Source organism: Bombina bombina, chromosome 2 (genome assembly GCF_027579735.1).
Source record: "Bombina bombina isolate aBomBom1 chromosome 2, aBomBom1.pri, whole genome shotgun sequence".
Taxonomy (NCBI): domain Eukaryota; kingdom Metazoa; phylum Chordata; class Amphibia; order Anura; family Bombinatoridae; genus Bombina; species Bombina bombina.
In genome coordinates, this window is record NC_069500.1 from 72726183 (window position 1) to 72747513 (window position 21331).

The 21331-nt window shown below is 40.8% G+C and overlaps 1 protein-coding gene and 1 pseudogene across 3 annotated transcripts in view; both read left to right on the forward strand.

Annotated features, from left to right (window-relative positions):
- The window catches only part of SMAD4 (SMAD family member 4), a 153410-nt gene that overhangs the window by 21213 nt on the left and 110866 nt on the right, over positions 1–21331 (forward strand). For 2 of the 3 annotated variants that reach the window (XM_053701113.1, XM_053701112.1), the window contains exon 2: positions 14815–15146. In XM_053701113.1, coding sequence (XP_053557088.1) covers positions 14907–15146 — 240 coding nt within the window. In that variant the 5' untranslated portion in view covers positions 14815–14906. Of the gene's footprint in view, positions 1–14814; positions 15147–21331 lie in introns of those variants that run through there. The other variant, XM_053701114.1, reaches the window with a different exon arrangement.
- On the forward strand, positions 18482–18600 carry LOC128651106 (uncharacterized; annotated as a pseudogene).

A 21331-nucleotide genomic window follows, 5' to 3' on the forward strand; every position in this document is an offset into this window, starting at 1 on the left:
TAAACTTAAAATCTAATTTTCTATGCATTGTACTTTTTTATTTTGCATGCTTTTCCTGTAATTTGTCTTGTAAAATAGTTTTTATCACTGCCCAAAGATTAAAGATAGAGTTTTACAGAATTCCGAAATCTACCCGTGCAATATGCTACAGTGTCTGCTGGATCAGTACAGAATCTCATTTGTATGTGTGCCTAATTGGCTACAGCAAAGGAGATACAGTAAAACATATTGTGACAACTAATCCTCAGTTCATTTATGTTCAAATTTATCTTTCGGTGGTGATTTTACATTACAGACTTGCATGCAGTTTAACAGTTGTATAAAATGTAAGGTGCATTATTTTATATTAGAGCCTGTAAACAAGGGTTTCTGTGCAACCTAGCATGTCAAAAATGTATAGATAACGTGTGATGAGTTTGTTATGAATTGTCTTAGGCTTATGGATATTGTATAGCATAAAGATTGTGTACTCAGTTTAATGTATATCTTTGAATACACATATTCATGTGTTTTACTATAAATTAATTAGTTAATCTTTGGTATGAGAAAATTGTTTAACCCCTTAAGGACAAGGACATTTTTCAATTTCTTACCCTTAAAGTGATGGTAAACTCTCCCCTTCTTAAAATCAGATCTGGAATGTAAGCGCTATTTTAGATGGAGTTTTATTCATCATGTGCAATGAAGATGCGCTATAACTTAGTTATTAATATAGATATGAAATTCAAATACCCCACGTTACACCACCCACTTCAAAAGTCAATTTTCCTGTCAGCTAAAAGATTGAATTACTCTCCAATCAATGCTCTAGCTACAACAAAAGTGCCATATGGGGAGAGCGCTGATTGGACAACAATTCAATCTGTTAGCTCACAGAAAATTTTACTTTTGAAGTGGGCGGAGGAGCATGCAGTATTTGAATTTCATATCTATATTAATAACTAAGTTATACTGCATCTTCATTACAGCTAATGAATTAAACTCCATCTAAAATAGCGCTTACATTCCAGATCTGATTTTATAAAGGGGAGAGTTTACCATCACTTTAAGGACCAGGGCTATTTTTACATTTCTGCGGTGTTTGCGTTTAGCTGTAATGTTCCTCTTACTCATTTTACTCATATTACATACCGGGTTTCTCGCCATTAAATTGAATTTTTAAAGATACCATTATTTCTTTTGCATGATGTACCGAGTCCACGGAATCATCCTAATTTGTGGGATATTGTCCTTCCTGACAGGAAGTAGCAAAGAGAGCACCACAGCAGAGCTGTCTATATAGCTCCCCCCTTAACTCCACCCCCCAGGCATTCTCTTTGCTGGCTCTAAGCAGGAAGAGTAAAGAGAAGAGGCGTTAAACTGTTAGTTTTATTTTATCTTCAATCAAGTGTTTGTTATTTTTAAATGGTACCGGTGTTGTACTATTTACTCTCAGGCAGGACATAGATGAAGATTTCTGCCTGGAGGATGATGATCTTAGCATTTGTAACTAAGGTCCACTGCTGTTCCCACATGAGCTGAGGAGTACAGGAAAACTTCAGTGTGTGGAACGGTTCTTGCTATACAGTAATGAGGTATGTTCAGTCATTTTTCTGCAGAGACTGTGTTAACTCAGAAAGGCTGACAGTGTCCCCATTAGGGGAAGGGTAAGCAGTAATCCTAGTGTTATCAGAGGTTTTTACTAGCTTGCATAAAGGGTTAATTTTTTGTGTGCACTCTGTTTATGTGAATTTGGGACAAACGTTTTTGTGTCTGGGAGTAATGTTTTCTGTTTTATGGGACATTTGCTTGAGGGTTCTTTGGGGTTGTTTATAACCCACATGGCTTTCAGGCAGGGTTTGTTAGTTTTGTTTAGGCTCCAGCAACATCGAGTGAGGTGGGCGGGGCCTACATTTACAAGCAGCAAGCAACTTCTCCTGAGGTCCTGATAGTCTTCTGAGGGACTAATTGAAGCTTTAAACCCCATTTTATCGCTTCCTAAGGGCAGGTAGGGCCACAGCAGAGCTGTGGCAAGGTGCTTATAGGGGTGTTTAACCGGTTTTAGACATATTTCAATATGTTTTTTTCATTTGGGGGTTTATTGCTTATTAACTTGTGGTGCAATCCTTCTAAAGCTTAGTGGGTACACTGTTAAAATTTCGGAATTTTTGAAGCAATTTTAACCTGTTTTGCAGTTTGTGTATGCCTTTTCTTCTGTTATGTGTGATCAGTCCACGGGTCATCATTACTTCTGGGATATTATCTGCTCCCCTACAGGAAGTGCAAGAGGATTCACCCAGCAGAGTTGCTATATAGCTCCTCCCCTCTACGTCACCCCCAGTCATTCTCTTGCACCCAAAGACTAGATAGGAGGTGTGAGAGGACTATGGTGATTATACTTAGTTTTTAGAACTTCAATCAAAAGTTTGTTATTTTACAATAGCACCGGAGCGTGTTATTACCTCTCTGGCAGAGTTTGAAGAAGAATCTACCAGAGTTTTTCTTATGATTTTAACCGGAGTAGTTAAGATCATATTGCTGTTTCTCGGCCATCTGAGGGAGGTAAAAGCTTCAGATCAGGGGACAGCGGGCAGTTGAATCTGCATTGAGGTATGTCGCAGTTGTTATTTTCTGAATGGAATTGATGAAAAAATCCTGCCATACCGTTATAATGAACATGTATGTATACTCTACACTTTAGTATTCTGGGGATGGTATTTCACCGGAATTACTCTGTAAAAGTACATTAAACCTTTTATTAGGTATTTTTCATGTTAAACGTTTTTGCTGGAATGTAGAATCGTTTGCATTAATGAGGTACTGAGTGAATAAGTATTTGGGCATTATTTTCCACTTGGCAGTTTGCTTGTGTTAATTATGACAGTTTCGTTTCTCTCTCACTGCTGTGTGTGAGAGGGAGGGGCCGTTTTTGGCGCTCTTTGCTACGCATCAAAAATTTCCAGTCAGTTTTTCTGCATGATCCGGTTCATCTCTAACAGAACTCAGGGGTCTTTAAACTTCTTTGAAGGGAGGTAGATTCTCTCAGCAGAGCTGTGAGACTTATATAGTGACTGTGATTTAAAACGTTGTTTAAAATTTAATTAGTGTTATTTTACTAATGGGAACAAACCTTTGCTAAAAAGTTGTGTTGTTTGTTAAGAGTGATGCTATAACTGTTTTTCAGTTCATTATTTCAACTGTCATTTAATCGTTTAGTGCTTCTTGAGGCACAGTACGTTTTTATTAAATAAAATTGTAACCGAGTTGCATGTTTATTGCTAGTGTGTTAAACATGTCTGATTCAGAGGAAGATACCTGTGTCATTTGTTCCAATGCCAAGGTGGAGCCCAATAGAAATTTATGTACTAACTGTATTGATGCTACCTTAAATAAAAGCCAATCTGTACAAATTGAACAAATTTCACCAAACAGCGAGGGGAGAGTTATGCCGACTAACTCGCCTCACGTGTCAGTACCTGCATCTCCCGCCCGGGAGGTGCGTGATATTATGGCGCCTAGTACATCTGGGCAGCCATTACAGATAACATTACAAGATATGGCTACTGTTATGACTGAAGTTTTGGCTAAATTACCAGAACTAAGAGGCAAGCGTGATCACTCTGGGGTGAGAACAGAGTGCGCTGATAATTCTAGGGCCATGTCTGATACTGCGTCACAGCTTGCAGAGCATGAGGACGGAGAGCTTCATTCTGTAGGTGACGGTTCTGATCCAAACAGATTGGATTCAGATATTTCAAATTTTAAATTTAAATTGGAAAACCTCCGTGTATTACTAGGGGAGGTCTTAGCAGCTCTCAACGATTGTAACGCTGTTGCAATACCAGAGAAAATGTGTAGGTTGGATAAATACTTTGCGGTACCGGCGAGTACTGACGTTTTTCCTATACCTAAGAGATTAACTGAAATTGTTACTAAGGAGTGGGATAGACCCGGTGTGCCGTTCTCACCCCCTCCAATATTTAGAAAGATGTTTCCAATAGACGCCACCACACGGGACTTATGGCAAACGGTCCCTAAGGTGGAGGGAGCAGTTTCTACTTTAGCTAAGCGTACCACTATCCCGGTGGAGGATAGCTGTGCTTTTTCAGATCCTATGGATAAAAAATTAGAGGGTTACCTTAAGAAAATGTTTATTCAACAAGGTTTTATATTACAACCCCTTGCATGCATCGCGCCGATCACGGCTGCGGCAGCATTTTGGATTGAGTCTCTGGAAGAGAACCTTAGTTCAGCTACGCTGGACGACATTACGGACAGGCTTAGAGTCCTTAAACTAGCTAATTCATTCATTTCGGAGGCCGTAGTACATTTAACCAAACTTACGGCTAAGAATTCAGGATTCGCCATTCAGGCACGCAGGGCGCTGTGGCTAAAATCCTGGTCGGCTGATGTAACTTCTAAGTCCAAATTACTTAGTATACCTTTCAAGGGGCAAACTTTATTTGGGCCCGGTTTGAAAGAAATTATTGCTGACATTACAGGAGGTAAGGGCCACGCTCTACCTCAAGACAAAGCCAAAGCTAAGGCTAGACAGTCTAATTTTCGTCCCTTTCGGAATTTCAAAGCAGGAGCAGCGCCAACTTCCACTGCACCAAAACAGGGAGGAGCTGTTGCTCGTTACAGACAAGGCTGGAAGCCTAACCAGTCCTGGAACAAGGGCAAGCAGGCCAGTAAACCTGCTGCTGTCCCAAAGACAGCATGAACCGAGGGCCCCCGATCCGGGACCGGATCTAGTGGGGGGCAGACTCTCTCTCTTCGCCCAGGCTTGGGCAAGAGATGTCCAGGATCCCTGGGCGCTAGAGATCATATCTCAGGGATACCTTCTAGACTTCAAATCCTCTCCCCCAAGAGGGAGATTTCATCTGTCAAGGTTGTCAACAAACCAAATAAAGAAAGACGCGTTTCTACGCTGTGTACAAGATCTATTATTAATGGGAGTGATCCATCCGGTTCCGCGGTCGGAACAAGGACAAGGGTTTTACTCAAACCTGTTTGTGGTTCCCAAAAAAGAGGGAACTTTCAGGCCAATCTTGGATTTAAAGATCCTAAACAAATTCCTAAGAGTTCCATCGTTCAAAATGGAAACTATTCGGACAATCTTACCCATGATCCAAGAGGGTCAGTACATGACCACAGTGGATTTAAAGGATGCTTACCTTCACATACCGATTCACAAAGATCATTATCGGTATCTAAGGTTTGCCTTCTTAAACAGGCATTACCAGTTTGTAGCCCTTCCATTCGGATTGGCTACGGCTCCAAGAATTTTTACAAAGGTTCTGGGTGCCCTTCTGGCGGTACTAAGACCGCGAGGAATTTCGGTAGCTCCGTACCTAGACGACATTCTGATACAAGCTTCAAGCTTTCAAACTGCCAAGTCTCATACAGAGTTAGTTCTGGCATTTCTAAGGTCGCACGGATGGAAAGTGAACGAAAAGAAGAGTTCTCTCTTTCCTCTCACAAGAGTTCCATTCTTGGGGACTCTTATAGATTCTGTAGAAATGAAGATTTATCTGACAGAAGACAGATTAACAAAGCTTCTAAATGCATGCCGTGTCCTTCATTCCATTCAACTCCCGTCAGTAGCTCAATGCATGGAGGTGATCGGCTTAATGGTAGCAGCAATGGACATAGTTCCCTTTGCACGCCTACATCTCAGACCGCTGCAATTGTGCATGCTGAGTCAGTGGAATGGGGATTACTCAGATTTGTCCCCCACTCTGAATCTGGATCAAGAGACCAGAAACTCTCTTCTATGGTGGCTTTCTCGGCCACATCTGTCCAGGGGGATACCGTTCAGCAGGCCGGACTGGACAATTGTAACAACAGACGCCAGCCTTCTAGGTTGGGGCGCTGTCTGGAATTCTCTGAAGGCTCAGGGACAATGGAGTCAGGAGGAGAGTCTCCTGCCAATAAACATTCTGGAATTGAGAGCAGTTCTCAATGCCCTTCTAGCTTGGCCCCAGTTAAAGACTCGGGGGTTCATCAGGTTTCAGTCGGACAACATCACGACTGTAGCTTACATCAACCATCAAGGAGGGACAAGAAGCTCCCTAGCAATGGTAGAAGTATCAAAGATAATTCGCTGGGCAGAGTCTCACTCTTGCCATCTGTCAGCAATCCACATCCCGGGAGTGGAGAACTGGGAGGCGGATTTCTTGAGTCGCCAGACTCTTCATCCGGGGGAGTGGGAACTTCATCCGGAGGTCTTTGCCCAAATACTTCAACGTTGGGGCAAACCAGAGATAGATCTCATGGCGTCTCGCCAGAACGCCAAACTTCCTCGCTACGGATCCAGATCCAGGGATCCGGGAGCGGTTCTGATAGATGCTTTGACAGCACCTTGGAACTTCAGGATGGCTTATGTGTTTCCACCCTTCCCGCTGCTTCCTCGATTGATTGCCAAGATCAAACAGGAGAAAGCATCAGTGATTCTAATAGCGCCTGCATGGCCGCGCAGGACTTGGTATGCAGATCTAGTGGACATGTCATCCTGTCCGCCTTGGTCTCTACCTCTAAGACAGGACCTTCTGATTCAGGGTCCATTCAAACATCAAAGTCTAACTTCTCTGAAGCTGACTGCTTGGAAATTGAACGCTTGATTTTATCAAAACGTGGTTTTTCTGAGTCGGTTATTGATACCCTGATACAGGCTAGGAAGCCTGTTACCAGAAAGATTTACCATAAAATATGGCGTAAATACCTATACTGGTGTGAATCCAAAGATTACTCCTGGAGTAAGGTTAGGATTCCTAGGATATTGTCTTTTCTACAAGAAGGTTTAGAAAAGGGTTTATCGGCTAGCTCATTAAAGGGACAGATTTCAGCTCTGTCCATCTTGTTTCACAGGCGTCTGTCAGAAAATTCAGACATCCAAGCCTTTTGTCAGGCTTTAACTAGGATCAAGCCTGTGTTTAAAACTGTTGCTCCGCCATGGAGTTTAAACTTAGTTCTTAACGTTTTACAGGGTGTTCCGTTTGAACCCCTTCATTCCATTGATATAAAATTGTTATCTTGGAAAGTTCTATTTTTAATGGCTATTTCCTCGGCTCGAAGAGTCTCTGAGTTATCAGCCCTACATTGTGATTCTCCTTATCTGATCTTTCACTCAGACAAGGTAGTTCTGCGTACTAAACCTGGGTTCTTACCTAAGGTAGTCACTAACAGGAATATCAATCAAGAGATTGTTGTTCCATCCTTGTGTCCAAATCCTTCTTCAAAGAAGGAACGTCTTCTACACAATCTGGATGTAGTTCGTGCCCTCAAGTTCTACTTGCAGGCAACTAAAGATTTTCGCCAAACTTCTTCCCTGTTTGTCGTTTATTCTGGACAGAGGAGAGGTCAAAAAGCTTCTGCTACCTCTCTCTCTTTTTGGCTTCGTAGCATAATACGTTTAGCCTACGAGACTGCTGGACAGCAGCCTCCTGAAAGAATTACAGCTCATTCCACTAGAGCTGTGGCTTCCACTTGGGCCTTTAAGAATGAGGCCTCTGTTGAACAGATTTGCAAGGCTGCAACTTGGTCTTCGCTTCATACTTTTTCCAAATTTTACAAATTTGACACTTTTGCTTCTTCGGAGGCTATTTTTGGGAGAAAGGTTCTTCAGGCAGTGGTTCCTTCTGTATTATGAGCCTGCCTATCCCTCCCGTCATCCGTGTACTTTTGCTTTGGTATTGGTATCCCAGAAGTAATGATGACCCGTGGACTGATCACACATAACAGAAGAAAACATAATTTATGCTTACCTGATAAATTCCTTTCTTCTGTTGTGTGATCAGTCCACGGCCCGCCCTGTTTTTTAAGGCAGGTAAATATTTTTTAAATTATAATTCAGTCACCACTACACCCTTGGCTTCTCCTTTCTCGTTGGTCTTTGGTCGAATGACTGGAGGTGACGTAGAGGGGAGGAGCTATATAGCAACTCTGCTGGGTGAATCCTCTTGCACTTCCTGTAGGGGAGCAGATAATATCCCAGAAGTAATGATGACCCGTGGACTGATCACACAACAGAAGAAAGGAATTTATCAGGTAAGCATAAATTATGTTTTTTTTCTCTTAAAGGCACAGTACCGTTTTTGCAAATTGTGTTTTTTTCATTAAATAAAGTGTTTTCCAAGCTTGCTTGCTTTATTACTAGTCTGCTAAACATGTCTGACACTGAGGAAACTCATTGCTCAATTTGTTTAGAAGCCATTGTGGAACCCCCTCTTAGAATGTGTCCCACTTGTACTGATATGTCTATAAATTGCAAACAGCATATTTTGACTTATAAAAGTTTTGCACTAGATGATTCTCAGACAGAAGGAAATCAGGTTTTGCCAACTAGTTCTCCCCAAGTGTCACAACCAGTAACGCCCGCACAAGCGACGCCAGGTACTTCTAGTGCATCTAATTCTTTCACCTTGCAAGATATGGCTTCAGTTATGAATACTACCCTCAGAGGTTTTATCTAAACTGCCAGGGTTGCAAGGGAAGCGCAGTAGCTCTGGGTTAAGAACAAATGCTGAGCCTTCTGACGCTTTAGTAGCCGTATCCGATATTCCCTCACAATGTTCTGAAGTGGGGATGAGGGTTTGCTGTCTGAGGGAGAGATTTCTGATTCAGGAAAGATGTTCCCTCAGACAGATTCAGACATGACAGCATTTAAATTTAAGCTTGAGCACCTCCGCTTATTGCTCAGGGAGGTTTTAGCTACTCTGGATGATTGTGACCCTATTGTAGTTCCAGAGAAATTGTGTAAAATGGACAAATATTTAGAGGTTCCTGTTTACACTGATGTGTTTCCGGTCCCTAAGAGGGTTTCGGACATTGTTACTAAGGAGTGGGATAAACCAGGTATTCCGTTCTCTCCTCCTCCTGTTTTTAAGAAAATGTTTCCCATTTCTGACACCATAAAGGATTCATGGCAGACATTACTGGAGGGAAGGGTCATACCCTCCGTCAGTATAAGTCAAATAAGACAAGGACCAAACAAAATAATTTTCGTTCCTTTCGAAACTTCAAGAGTGGTCCCTCTACCTCTTCCCCTGCTGCAAAGCAAGAGGGGAACTTTGCTCAATCCAAGTTAACCTGGAGACCTAATCAGGCTTGGAACAAGAGTAAACAGGCCAAAAAGCCTGATGCTGCCACTAAGTCAGCATGAAGGGGTAGCCCCCGATCCGGGACCGGATCTAGTAGGTGGCAGACTCTCTCTCTTTGCTCAGGCCTGGGCAAGAGACGTTCAGGATTCCTGGGCAGTAGAAATTGTAACCCAGGGATACCTTCTAGTTTTCAAGGATTCCCCTCCAAGGGGGAGGTTCCATCTTTCTCAATTGTCTGTAAACCCGACAAAAAGAGAGGCGTTCTTACGCTGTGTAGAAGACCTTTTTACCATGGGAGTGATCTGCCCAGTTCCAAAAGCAGGGCAGGGGTTCTACTCCAATCTGTTTATAGTTCCCAAAAAGGAGGGAACCTTCAGACCAATTCTGGATCTCAAGATCCTAAACCAGTTCCTAAGAGTTCCATCTTTCAAGATGGAGACCATTCGGACTATCTTACCATTGATCCAGGAAGGTCAATATATGACCACCGTGGACTTAAAGGATGCGTATCTACACATTCCTATTCACAAAGATCATCACCAGTTCCTCAGGTTCGCCTTTCTGGACAAGCATTATCAGTTTGTGGCTCTTCCTTTCGGGTTGGCCACTGCGCCGCGAATCTTCATGAAGGTGCTAGGGTCCCTTCTGGCGGTTCTAAGGCCACGGGGCATAGCAGTGGCGCCTTATCTAGACGACATTCTAATTCAAGCGTCGTCCTTCCAACTAGCCAAGTCTCACACGCACTTAGTATTGGCCTTTCTAAGGTCTCAAGGGTGGAAAGTGAATGTAAAAAAAGAGTTCTCTTTACCCCCTCACAAGAGTTTCATTTTCTAGGGACTCTGATAGACTCGGTGGACATGAAAATATTTCTGACGGAGGTCAGGAAATCAAAGATTTTGTCCACCTGCCGAGCTCTTCATTCCATTCCTCGGCCGTCAGTGGCTCATCGGACTAATGGTAGCGGCAATGGACATAGTTCCGTTTGCTCGCTTGCGTCTCAGACCACTGCAACTATGCATGCTCAATCAGTGGAATGGGGATTATGCAGATTTATTTCCTCAGATAAATCTGGATCAAGAGACCAGAGACTCTCTTCTTTGGTGGTTGTCAGAGGAGGATCATATGGCTCCCCAAATCAACACAGACTGTGGAAACTTCACACTGGACTTCACAAGCATCTTGCAGTATGTGCCTCTCCATTCTTCCTCCATACTCTGGGTCCTTGGTTTCCAAATGAGATGCAAAATTTGCTCACTTAGCAACAGAACAGGTCTGTTTTTCTTTATCCCAGGTAAGACGCTTCTGACGTTGTTTGTTGTTCTGGAGTGGCTTGACAAGAGGAATACGACATTTGAAGCCCATGTCCAGGATCCGTCTGTGTGGGGTGGCTCTTGATGCACTGACTCCAGCCTCAGTCTACTCCTTGTGAAAGTCCCCAACACTTTTGAATGGCCTTTTTCTGACAATCACAAGCAAAGAGTGTGCAAGCTGTAAATAAGTGTATGTCAGATTTGCCAACCTCCTGATTGCTTCGTTCACCACCTGAGCAATCGATTAGGGTATCTAAAAAGTAACAAAGTTTTGGAAGTGGCGCCAATCAAGGCTCTCTGACTATTGGGAATATAAAAAATGTAGCTTACTAAGACTTTGGTATATAAATGAAGACTTCGGTATATAAATAAAGCAAATTGCTACAGCTGAAAGTTAACACAATATAAAATACAATTTGATATAATGGAAAATCGCAATCATACAAGAAATAAAAAAAAATAAAAAAATATAAAAAAAATAAAAAAATAATAAAATAAAACTTCAATCTGTCACTTTATAAGGACACCGGTGTCTAAATATAAAACTTCATTAATAAAATGCATTGGAATGTACAGTTGACCAGATCAATAAAAAGTACAATTGACTAGATCAATAACAATAACCAAATCAATCCTTAGAGTTAGGTAATCCTTAAAGTTAGGTAAAAAAGGTTGAGCTGCAGGCAACCAGTTTATAACTATAATGCACGCTGAAAGTTCCTTTCAATCAGGACAGCATCAGGTTGCTCTCAAACAAGCAGGTAAAAAGTTCAGTGTTAGATGTAGTTTTCAAATTTAGCGGTTATTTAGACAGCTGTTTTTATTTAGCTGTTTTTATTTCTCTGTTTTTATGTTATAAAGTGAATTGCTAGGCGACAAGTTTGTTTTTACAGTATAACTTCCTATTAATGTGCTTTGATACAGCACTTTGGGAACATCCAACTTCTTTTGCAGTTACCTTTTGAGGCTTTCCCTCCTTATGGAGGGTGTCAATGATGGTTTTCTGCACAACTGTCAGGTGAGCAGTCTTTCCCATGATTGTGATTGCTACTGAACCAGACTGAGAGACCATTTAAAGGCTCAGGAACCCTTTGCTGGTGTTATGGCTTAATTAGCTGATTAGAGTGGGACACTTTGAGCCTAGAATATTGCACCTTTTCACAATATTCTAATTTTCTGAGATTGTGGATTTGGGGTTTTCATGAGCTGTAAGCCATAATCATCACAATTATGACAAATCACGGCTTGAACTATCTTGCTTTGCATGTAATGAGTCTATCTCATATATTAGTTTCACCTTTTAGGTTGCATTAGTGAAATAAATTAACTTTTGCATGATATTCTAATTTTTCGAGTTTCACCTGTATCTGTCATGAATCCCTGAATATCCCTTTACATGTATATATTTTTTTTTAGTAGACAACCCAAAGTATTGATCTAGGCCCATTTTGGTATATTTCAGGTCACCATTTCACCGCCAAATGCGATCAAATAAAAAAATCACTAACTTTTTCACAAACTTTTTCACAAACTTTAGGTTTCTCACTGCTTCTCTGGGATCCCTTTTCTTCAGAAACACCAGCCATATATGGCTTTGGCGTTGCTTTTTGGTAACTAGACGGCAGCTAAATGCTGCTGCGACCACACTTGTATTATGAGCTTGTAGGGTTAATTTTAGCTTTAGCGTAGAGATTAGTCTCCCACATCCCACCCCCTGATCCCTCCCTGACCCCTCACAAACACCTCTATTCCCTCCTCCCCTCTCCCACAATTGTCACCGCCATCTTAAGTACTGGCCGAAATTCTTCCAGTACTAAAATAAAAGCCTTTTTTTTTTTTTTTTTTTAACCCAGTTTCTGATCAAATTTGTTCAATTTTCTTTTATTTATTATAACCCCATTTTTCCGTAGTGTAGCTGCTTCCTCAATATCCTTCCTCCCCCTCCCAGATCCCATTCCCAACAACATTTCCCCTCTCCCACGCTCCCTCTCTCCCACCGATCGGACGGTTGCGTGCGTGTGCACACGCACGCTCTCACTCACCTTCCCAGAACAGTGGCCGGTGTCGTCACCGGAACTAGTCCAGCGATCGTCCGCCCACCCTCCTCCCTGCAGCTGCTCCCACCCACCATCTATCGGCACCATTGCTTGCCAATGCACAGAGGGCCCCAGAGTGTGCCAAAAAAGGTATTACAGTGATGCCTCAATATCGCGGCATCATGGCAATACCTTGAAAGCGGCTGGAAGTGATCAGGATTGCTTCCAGCCACTTTAAACCCCTAAGTACAGGGTACGTCGTTGGTCTTTACCGACCAGTTTGTACGACGTGTGTCGTTAAAGGGATAGGAAAGTCAATATTTAAACTTGCACGATTCAGATAGAGCATTTAATTTTAAAAACCTTTTAAATTCACTTCTATTTTCAAATGTGCTTTGTTCTCTTGGTATCCCTTGTTGAAAAAAAATGTGCACATATCCTTCACTAGTGGGAGCTGCTGCCGCTAATTGGTGCCTGCACACATTTGTCTTTTGTGATTGGCTGACTAGATGTGTTCATCTTGCTGCCTGTAGTGCAATGCTGTTCCTTCAGCAAAGGATAACAAAGGTACAAAGCAAATTTGATAATGGAAGTAAATTGGAAAGTTGTTTAAAATTGTATGTTCTATCCAAATCATGAAAAAAAAAAAAATATTGGGGTTTCCAGTCCCTTTTAATTGTAAAGTGGATTAAACATGTTTTCTACACTTTGTTGTGGTTTGGCAGTGAAAGAATTAAACAATGAGACTGCTTTATAAAAATAAATACATTGGTACTTGCTGCTGCACTTAACTGATCTTTCAGCCCAAGTCACAAAGAAGGTTAAAAATGATGCACCCTAAACAACTGGCAATGCACGTAATCATGCTTATATGATCATCGGTCTCCACCATCCCTTCTGGCCTGTACTACATCTCTTCTAGGCCCAATTTGTCTCAACTCTTACAGAATGCCATCGATAACCCAAGGCTTGATCAATGAAGGCACATGTGGCTGCTTAAAAATGTGTGAGTTCTGTGGTACCACTGGGATACAACCAAATCTCCTTTAGTATTTAGCATATCGATGACAATCCAGCTTCCACCAATCGATGTGTGCCTCACAAGTTGGACGCCAAAGGGAGCACACCCCACGATTGGAGGAAGCCGGATTCATCATCGATCTACTAAATACTGAAGGAGATGCGGGCGTAGGATCTGTGGTAAGCTTACAGTAACAAAAAGGTAAGTTTTTAAAAAAAGCGTAATTATAAAGTTTAATGACTTAGTGCCCATGTTTTTAAAGAGTATTTCGAAATACTGGGCTTTAAAGAGACATGAAACCCAAAAATTTTCTGTCATGATTCAGATAGAGAATACAATTTTAAACAACTTTCCAATTTACTTCTATTATTTAATTTGCTTATTTCTCTTGTTATCCTTTGTTTATCTAGGAAAGCTCATGAGCAGCAGAGAACTTAGGTTCTAGCTGTCGATTGGTAGCTGCATATATATATCGATTGTGATTGGCTCACCCATGAGTTCAGTTAGAAACCATTAGTGCTGCTACTTAAACAAATGATACCAAGAGAATGAAACAAATTAGATAATAGAAGTAAACTAGAAAGTTGTTTAAAATTGTATTCTCTATCTGAATCATGAAAGAAAATAATTGGGTTTCATGTCCCTTTAAGTCATTCAACTTTACAATAACTTTAAGGAACATTACTTTGGTTCTATGCATAGTTTGGACATCCAGTTTCTGTCTTGGATATCTTCTGACAGAAGATTTTCTGATAATTTTTTTTTTCTTTCTTAAGTCTCCTTTTCAGTTTTTTCTCTAGGATAAGGTGGCTGTTTTACATCTGACTTTTTCAAAGGTGGTTTCTCATGATCATATCAATTTGAAGACTGTAGTTCCTTCTCCTTTTCCTAATCTATGGAATTCTAGAAAAAAGGCTTCTACATTATTTAGATTAGTGAGAGCATCAATATTGTACTTGCCAGTTACAAAGGATTCCAGAAAATCCTCTAATTTGATGATGATTTAATTTCTTTCATAGTCGTGAGAGTCCAAGAGACCAGTGTTTTTTTCGCATATCAGAGAGGTGGGAGAGATTAAGTGCTCTTGGAGTTTTGAAAATCTTTGCCACCTCCTTGTGGTTAGGAGATGTAATCCTAGGAGTAATGGCTTGTGGACTATCACCACCATGAAAGAAATTAATCTGGGGGGGGGGATAAATTTTATTTTTCAGTAGCCCCTTCTCTCTCTTTCAAATATAGCATTGATACATTTTGAGATTACTAAGGGACCGTGTGTAAAACATAGAAAAGTTATTGTGTATATATAATTGTTTCTAGAAAGAATTGGTTATTTTATTCATTTTGTTTTCCCCCATTAATTTCCTAAGGTTTAGACTTCGTGAGAAAGACCATATTACTGGCATTTTATATTTACGGATACATTTGAGAAAGATTTAGAAAACTGGATTCCATTGACAATATGTCCATTACAAACACGCCTACAAGCAACGACGCATGTCTGAGTATAGTTCACAGCTTGATGTGTCATCGACAGGGTGGCGAGAGTGAGACATTTGCAAAAAGAGCAATAGAAAGTTTGGTAAAAAAGTTGAAGGAAAAGAAGGATGAGTTGGATTCGTTGATTACAGCAATAACTACAAATGGAGCTCATCCGAGCAAATGTGTTACTATTCAGAGAACTTTGGATGGCAGACTTCAGGCAAGTACATTGAATAATTTATATATTCTATGTAGTGTGTTCTGCTGAGAGTTGTAGTTGAAGAATTAGAGATTATAATGGCTTCCATTTTAGAGAATATGGGGTCCATATTGCTTTAACTGCTTTATCTTCAGTAAGATGTTGTAGCAGAAAATTTAAAAATGAAGTGTACAGCCATTTTCTTTCCTAAGATATGGTGAGTCCACGGAATCATCAATTACTAGTGGGAATATCACTCCTGGCCAGCAGGAGGAGGCAAAGAGCACCACAGCAAAGCTGCTATATACTGTATGTCACTTTCTTTACCCATAATCTCCAGTCATTCTCTTTGCCTGCGGTGCAAGGAGGAGGTGAAGTTTTGGTGTCTAATCTACAATCAAGATTTTTTAATTTTAATACAGAGTAGGTTTGCTATAAACTTTCTAAAGGGTCTAGCCTTAGCACATGTCAGTCTCTTCAGTAGGACAATGGTGGCTTTTAAGCAATTGGGAACTTGTGGGGTACAATCCTCACTGCGTTTTCCCAAAACATTTTTTCTGCCTTATTTAGATAGCCTTAGTAAGTTTATTCAGTCTTTCTGTATTTCCACAGGTCCATGTGAGGGATGGCATCCTCTCAAACTAGGTGAGCTGTCCTGCTGCTGGACAGATACATTTTAAGGTAAGTGCCAGTTTTATTTTTCTATGAAGCAGGGGAAAATTTGGCACTTATTCAGCTGAAACGCTGCAGGGGGACACTTTTTTTTATTATTCCTGTCAGGGTGCAGGTTTTTATGGCAGTTTTTGCAGGCATTATTAGTGTGAGGAGTTATTTATTTTATTGATGGCTCAGTGAGGATCCGTTTTTAGTAACGGATTATGTACTTTTTTGGGGGGTTTTATTGTTTGTTTTTAATCCTGTTTTTCAAGAAAGTTGTTTTAAATTTTGTTTTTTAAAATGGCGCTTTTGTCAGCTGTAGGACCGCCCTTTTTAGGGAGGTACTGATTCTGTGATGTCAGTTTTTTTTTGGCTCTTTTTTTTTTTTTACTTCCTGTAAGAGTGAGATGGCCATATTTCAGATGGCTCTGCTGTTTAAAAGGCTTCTTGCTGTTTTTGCTTCTCTTCCGGATTGTAAACGGGATCGTTTTTTCCCCCCTCAGTTTGCTGTGGGTTGCAGGACAGGTAGGGCACCTCAGTAATTCTGCTGTGGTGTAGAGTGTTGCCTGGGGTATGTTTTCTTGATTTGGTAAATTTTAAAGGGAACATTTTTTTTTTTTTTTTTTGGTTCTGTATTATATCCTTTGTTAAAAGATATAAAATGTTTTTTTTTTGGTTTGTTTTTTAATTTGCTTCTTTTTGTATTATGGATCAGGAGGCTGTGCAGGATGTTACCTGTAGCTTATATTTTGATGCCCAGGTGGAACCCCCAGTACCTTTTTGTTCTTCATGTATTGAAAGAACTTTAGCTTATAGAAATAGACTTTTTGACCCTGAGCCATCATTAGCTAAGGCGGATGCTGTTCAGGAGCCTCCTGTTTCAGATGTGCCGCAGCTTTCTCCTCAAGCATCCCAATCCTATTCATCTGCAAATGCAGTTCCCTGCGTTTCCTCTCATGCTCCGTCTGGAGTTATTTTGCAAGATATTGCTGCCCAGGTATCTTCTGCGGTATTTGCTGCAGGGAAAACGCAAAAGGAAATTTAAAGAAACGGTAAGTAAGGTTTCTGATCCGGAAGTGGCTAATCAAAGTATTTCCTCTCAGAAGTCTGAGGATGAAGATTCTTCGGGTGCATCTGAGGGTGAAATTACGAATTCAGGCAGTAAAATTCCTTCTACTGATGTTGAAGTTGTGTGGAAGGCTTGCTCAACTAAGAATTGGTTTAAACATTTATATTTTCTGTACCTCTGATTTCGCAAATGCTATTAAATGTACAGATTGGTTTGAACTTCATGTCTCCAAGGATGTTGCTGTAAAGGCACTGCCACAGCTTTCTCCTTTTATGTCCCAAGCCTATATGGCGTCACATGCAGTGCCCTGTGGTTCCTCTCAATCTACTGGAGGAGTGTATTTGCTCACAGAAGTGCAAGCTCAGGTATCTTCTGCGGTATCTGTGGCTTGGTCTGTTTTCCTTTACTTCAGGGAAAAGGCAAGAGGACATTTTAAGTCTCAGGTAAGAGGGTTTCTGCTCCACATGCTGCTACGCAGATTTGTCTTCTTCCAAGCTAGTGAGGAGGATTCGCCTGTAGTTTCTGAGGCTGAAATCTCAGATCTGGACAGTATAATTCCTTCATCTGTTACTGAAGTGGTATCCTTCAGTTGTTTGCTTCAAAGCCTCTTATATTGTCAGGAGGTCGTGGCTGACTGGATGACACCGATCCCTATCATTGTCTTTCCTTTGGAGTTTTGTGAACTTTATCAGTTCTATATTTTTCTTTCCTCTCTGTAAGGGTTCTAGACGTGCTGTGAGATGTTCACAGGATTGTTATAGAGAATCTGGGAATATTTCTCCCTGTATCACGTCCTTTTTAGGATTTCCTGTTGCTATCTCTCTTGAAATGCAGTGTGTCTTTAGTAGAAGGGAACTTTCTACTTTTAATCAGAGAACTTGGATATCTGTGGAGATAATCTAGTTCTTTCTGACATAGGTAGGAAGCTGGAGGTTTAAATTGTTCATTTAGAGCAATGTCTTGTCTTATTAGACTTGCTGTACTAGACGCTGGGCATTGTGGCTGAAATCTATGGTCAGCTGAGAAGCCTACCTGTGGTTTAGTGGTACAGCCTAGGCTTTATAGTTCTGCAGTTCAGATTAAATTATTTCTGTTTCCTCCAAATACATGCTTCTAGGGTCTCCTTTTAAGGATGAGACTTTGTTTGGGTCAATCTAAGTTTTCCTCCCAGGGGCAGATTTCTCTTTCTAGAGTATCTGCAATCCAAGTGGGATGAGAGGCACTCCTTTAACTGAATTCAGGGTCTTCATCTCTGGGAGTGACAGTTTCAGTCCCAGTTTGGGAACAGGATAAAGGTATTTACCTCATATATTTCAGATTCTGTCCTTCAGTAGTATCATTTATCCTTTTGGTTCTAGTGGGCCTGTTCATAACGAAGTTAGATTTGAGAGATTTATTGTTTCCTTAATCAGAATCTTCTCTAGTTTTCTTAGTTTGCACCATACCAGTCAGACCTTTTAGGTCTTGGGATATTGCAAGTGTGTTTTTCTGGACAATATATAGTTCAGGTATCATCCTGACTTCGAGCTAACACTCTTTGAAGAGATCTTGTCCAATCTTCTTTTCCGGGGATGGGAAATGAATCTGGAGAAGTGTTCCCTTGTTCTATCCACAAGGGTAATTTATTTGGGACTACCGCCACAATACCCTGAATGCACCCGATTTAGTTTGATCTCGGAAGTTATGCAGGGTCAGGTTTGGTCAGTACCTGGATGGGAGACTGCCTGGGAACACCAGGTGTGGTATGCTTGGTCCTTTATTTGATTCTTTATCTAGGAGATGTCTTTCAGAGGTCAGAAAATCGAGGATTTATTCCTTTTCCCCACTCTGCAGTCTTCTGTCCGGCCAACAGTAAGTTTTAGTGGCTTATAACCCTCTTGCAACCAGGTGGTTGGGAGTTTGGATTTAGCTGCAGTTGATATTTCTTCACTTTTCTGTGACCCTGTGTATGGAGGGATTTGGTCTGATGGTATTCCATGGACATCATTCCTTTTGTTATTTTCCATGACATGGAGAACTTTCGGATCTGTCTTAAAGGATAGATTTAGATCAGATGACAAGAGACTTTCTTCCGTTGTATTTTTTTTCAGGAGTATCTATCTCCGGGCGCGTGCTTCGGGAGATATTCCTGGGTGATGTGAACACGGATGCCAACCTGCTGGGCTGGTAAGCTGTCTGGGTCTTGTTTAAGGATTATGGACTCGGAAGTGTCTGCTCTCCTCTTTAACCCTTTAAGGACACAGCTTTCAGTTTGCTCAATTGTTTTATGACAATTGAGCAAAAGTTTTGAAGGTACGGTTTATGGTCATGTGATCCGCAGACCGTCCTGATAGATGTTCTGACATTTTTCTTGGATTTCAGTCTTGCATACCTTTTTCCTCTTTGTTCTCTTTCCACGAGTCATTACTCGTATTTTCAGAAAATTGTTGTTCCTTCTCTGTGTCCTTATCTTTCTTCTCATAAGGAACATTTGTTGCACAACTTTGATGTTATGCGTGCTTTTATTTTCTATCTACAGGCGACTAAGTAATGTCGCCAGTTTGCTGTTTGTTTCTCTGGGAAACATAAAGGTCAGAGAGCGTCAGCTACTTCTCTTTCTCTTCGGTTGGGTAGTATAATGCGTTTGGTTTATGAGACTGCTGGACAGCAGCCTCCTGAGAGAATTTCAGCTCATTTCACTAGGGCTGTCCCTTCTTCTTGGGCTTTCAAGAAGGAAGTTTTTGTAGAACAGATTTGCGAGGCTGCAACTTGGTCCTCTCTGCATACTTTTTCCAAATTTTAATATTTTTGTCTCAGCTGAGGTTTCTTTTGGGAGAAAGGTTCTTCATGCAGTGGTGCCTTCTGTTTAGGTTACCTGTCTTGTCGCTCCCTAATCATCCGTCTCCTCTAGCTTGGGTATTGGTTCCCACTAGTAACTGATGATTCCGTTTGGACTCACCATATCTTAGGAAAAAAAACATAATTTATGCTTACCTGATAAATTTATTTCCGGATATGGTGAGTCCACGGCCCACCCTTTAATTTAAGACCGTTATTTTTAACTAAAACCTCAGGCACCTCTACACCTTTGTGTTATCTTCTTTTTCTATTTTCCCTTCGGCTGAATGACTGGAGGTTATGGGTATTGGAAGTGACATATATAGCAGCTTTGCTGTGGTGCTCTTTGCCTCCTCATGCTGGCCAGGAGTGATATTCTCACTAGTAATTGATGATTCCGTGGACTCACCATATCCGGAAATAAATACATTTATCAGGTAAGCATAAATTATGTTATTTTGTCTTTTTCCTGTAATTTACCTCTTTGACCCTTTCAATTTCCCTTTAGTGTTGGAGTTAGGGTTGCCACCTGTCCCTTAAAATACAGAACACTTATACGTTACACATGCTGCAGGGTGTGCAGGGAGGAATATGAAAAGTGCTGTCCAGAAACACAATACATGTTTCTCCCTGCACACCCTGCAGCATGTGTAACTCATAAGTGTCCAGGAAAACATGGCTGAGGTGGCAACCCTAGTTGGAGTGTATACTTACACTGCAGTTTGACTGATCTTGCTATATACTACGCAGAGTGTTTTTCTTAAAAATAATTTTATTTATTTTGACCTCAAAATAAATAAAATGACCGCTTCATATAAATGCTGAGCACTTTATTTCCCCACTAAGCACATATTTTTTTTTTCTTTTTTTACCATTGAGGTTGTACTTGGGTATAGTTGTGCTGATGGGACCACAAGCAATGGATCTGATGCTGAACAGCTTTGCTCTTTAAAGTGACTGTAAATTTGAGCTTTCTGTAATAGCTCATTACATTTAGAATGTATATTAAAGTTGTTGGTTTTTATTTTTAATTGTCCCCAACTTTTTAAAACCTATATTTTATATCTCACAATTTATTGTTACTTCCCCCCGCCCCCTTCCAGTTCCAGGTTTCCACTTTCTGTGACGTAGAGAGCGGTCCCACCCTCTCTCTACTTAGGCATCCAAGTACTCAGCCAGGCTTGGATTTAACTAGCGCATGCACTATTGATCGAGGGGGCATATTAGCTCCACTCACCTGACAGCCTGTTTTTAAATAGGTTTTCATATTAAAAAAACTAATACGGAGCCAGGCAGATTACCGGACACTAGGATTTACACAAAACATCGGTCATAACGTTATTATTAGGAAGAAAAAAAAAACAATGATGAATGAAAGTCCTATTTTATTTAAAAAAGCTTTATTACATGCTGTTTCCAGATAGCTCAAGTTTACAATCACTTTAATGCTGTATGTTTGTCCCAAATAGGTGGAATCCTAAAGAAGTAAAATCCCAATGTTTTTGTTAAAAGGGACATGCCCAAAAGCAAAATTTCCTTTAGTACTGCTGATACACAGGTAAAGGTGTATTACATCCTCTCACATGCTGGAGCCAGATCAAAGGATGATGCTTCATCACTGCATGGGTATAACTATTTATTTATTTTGTCCCTTTAAAGTTTT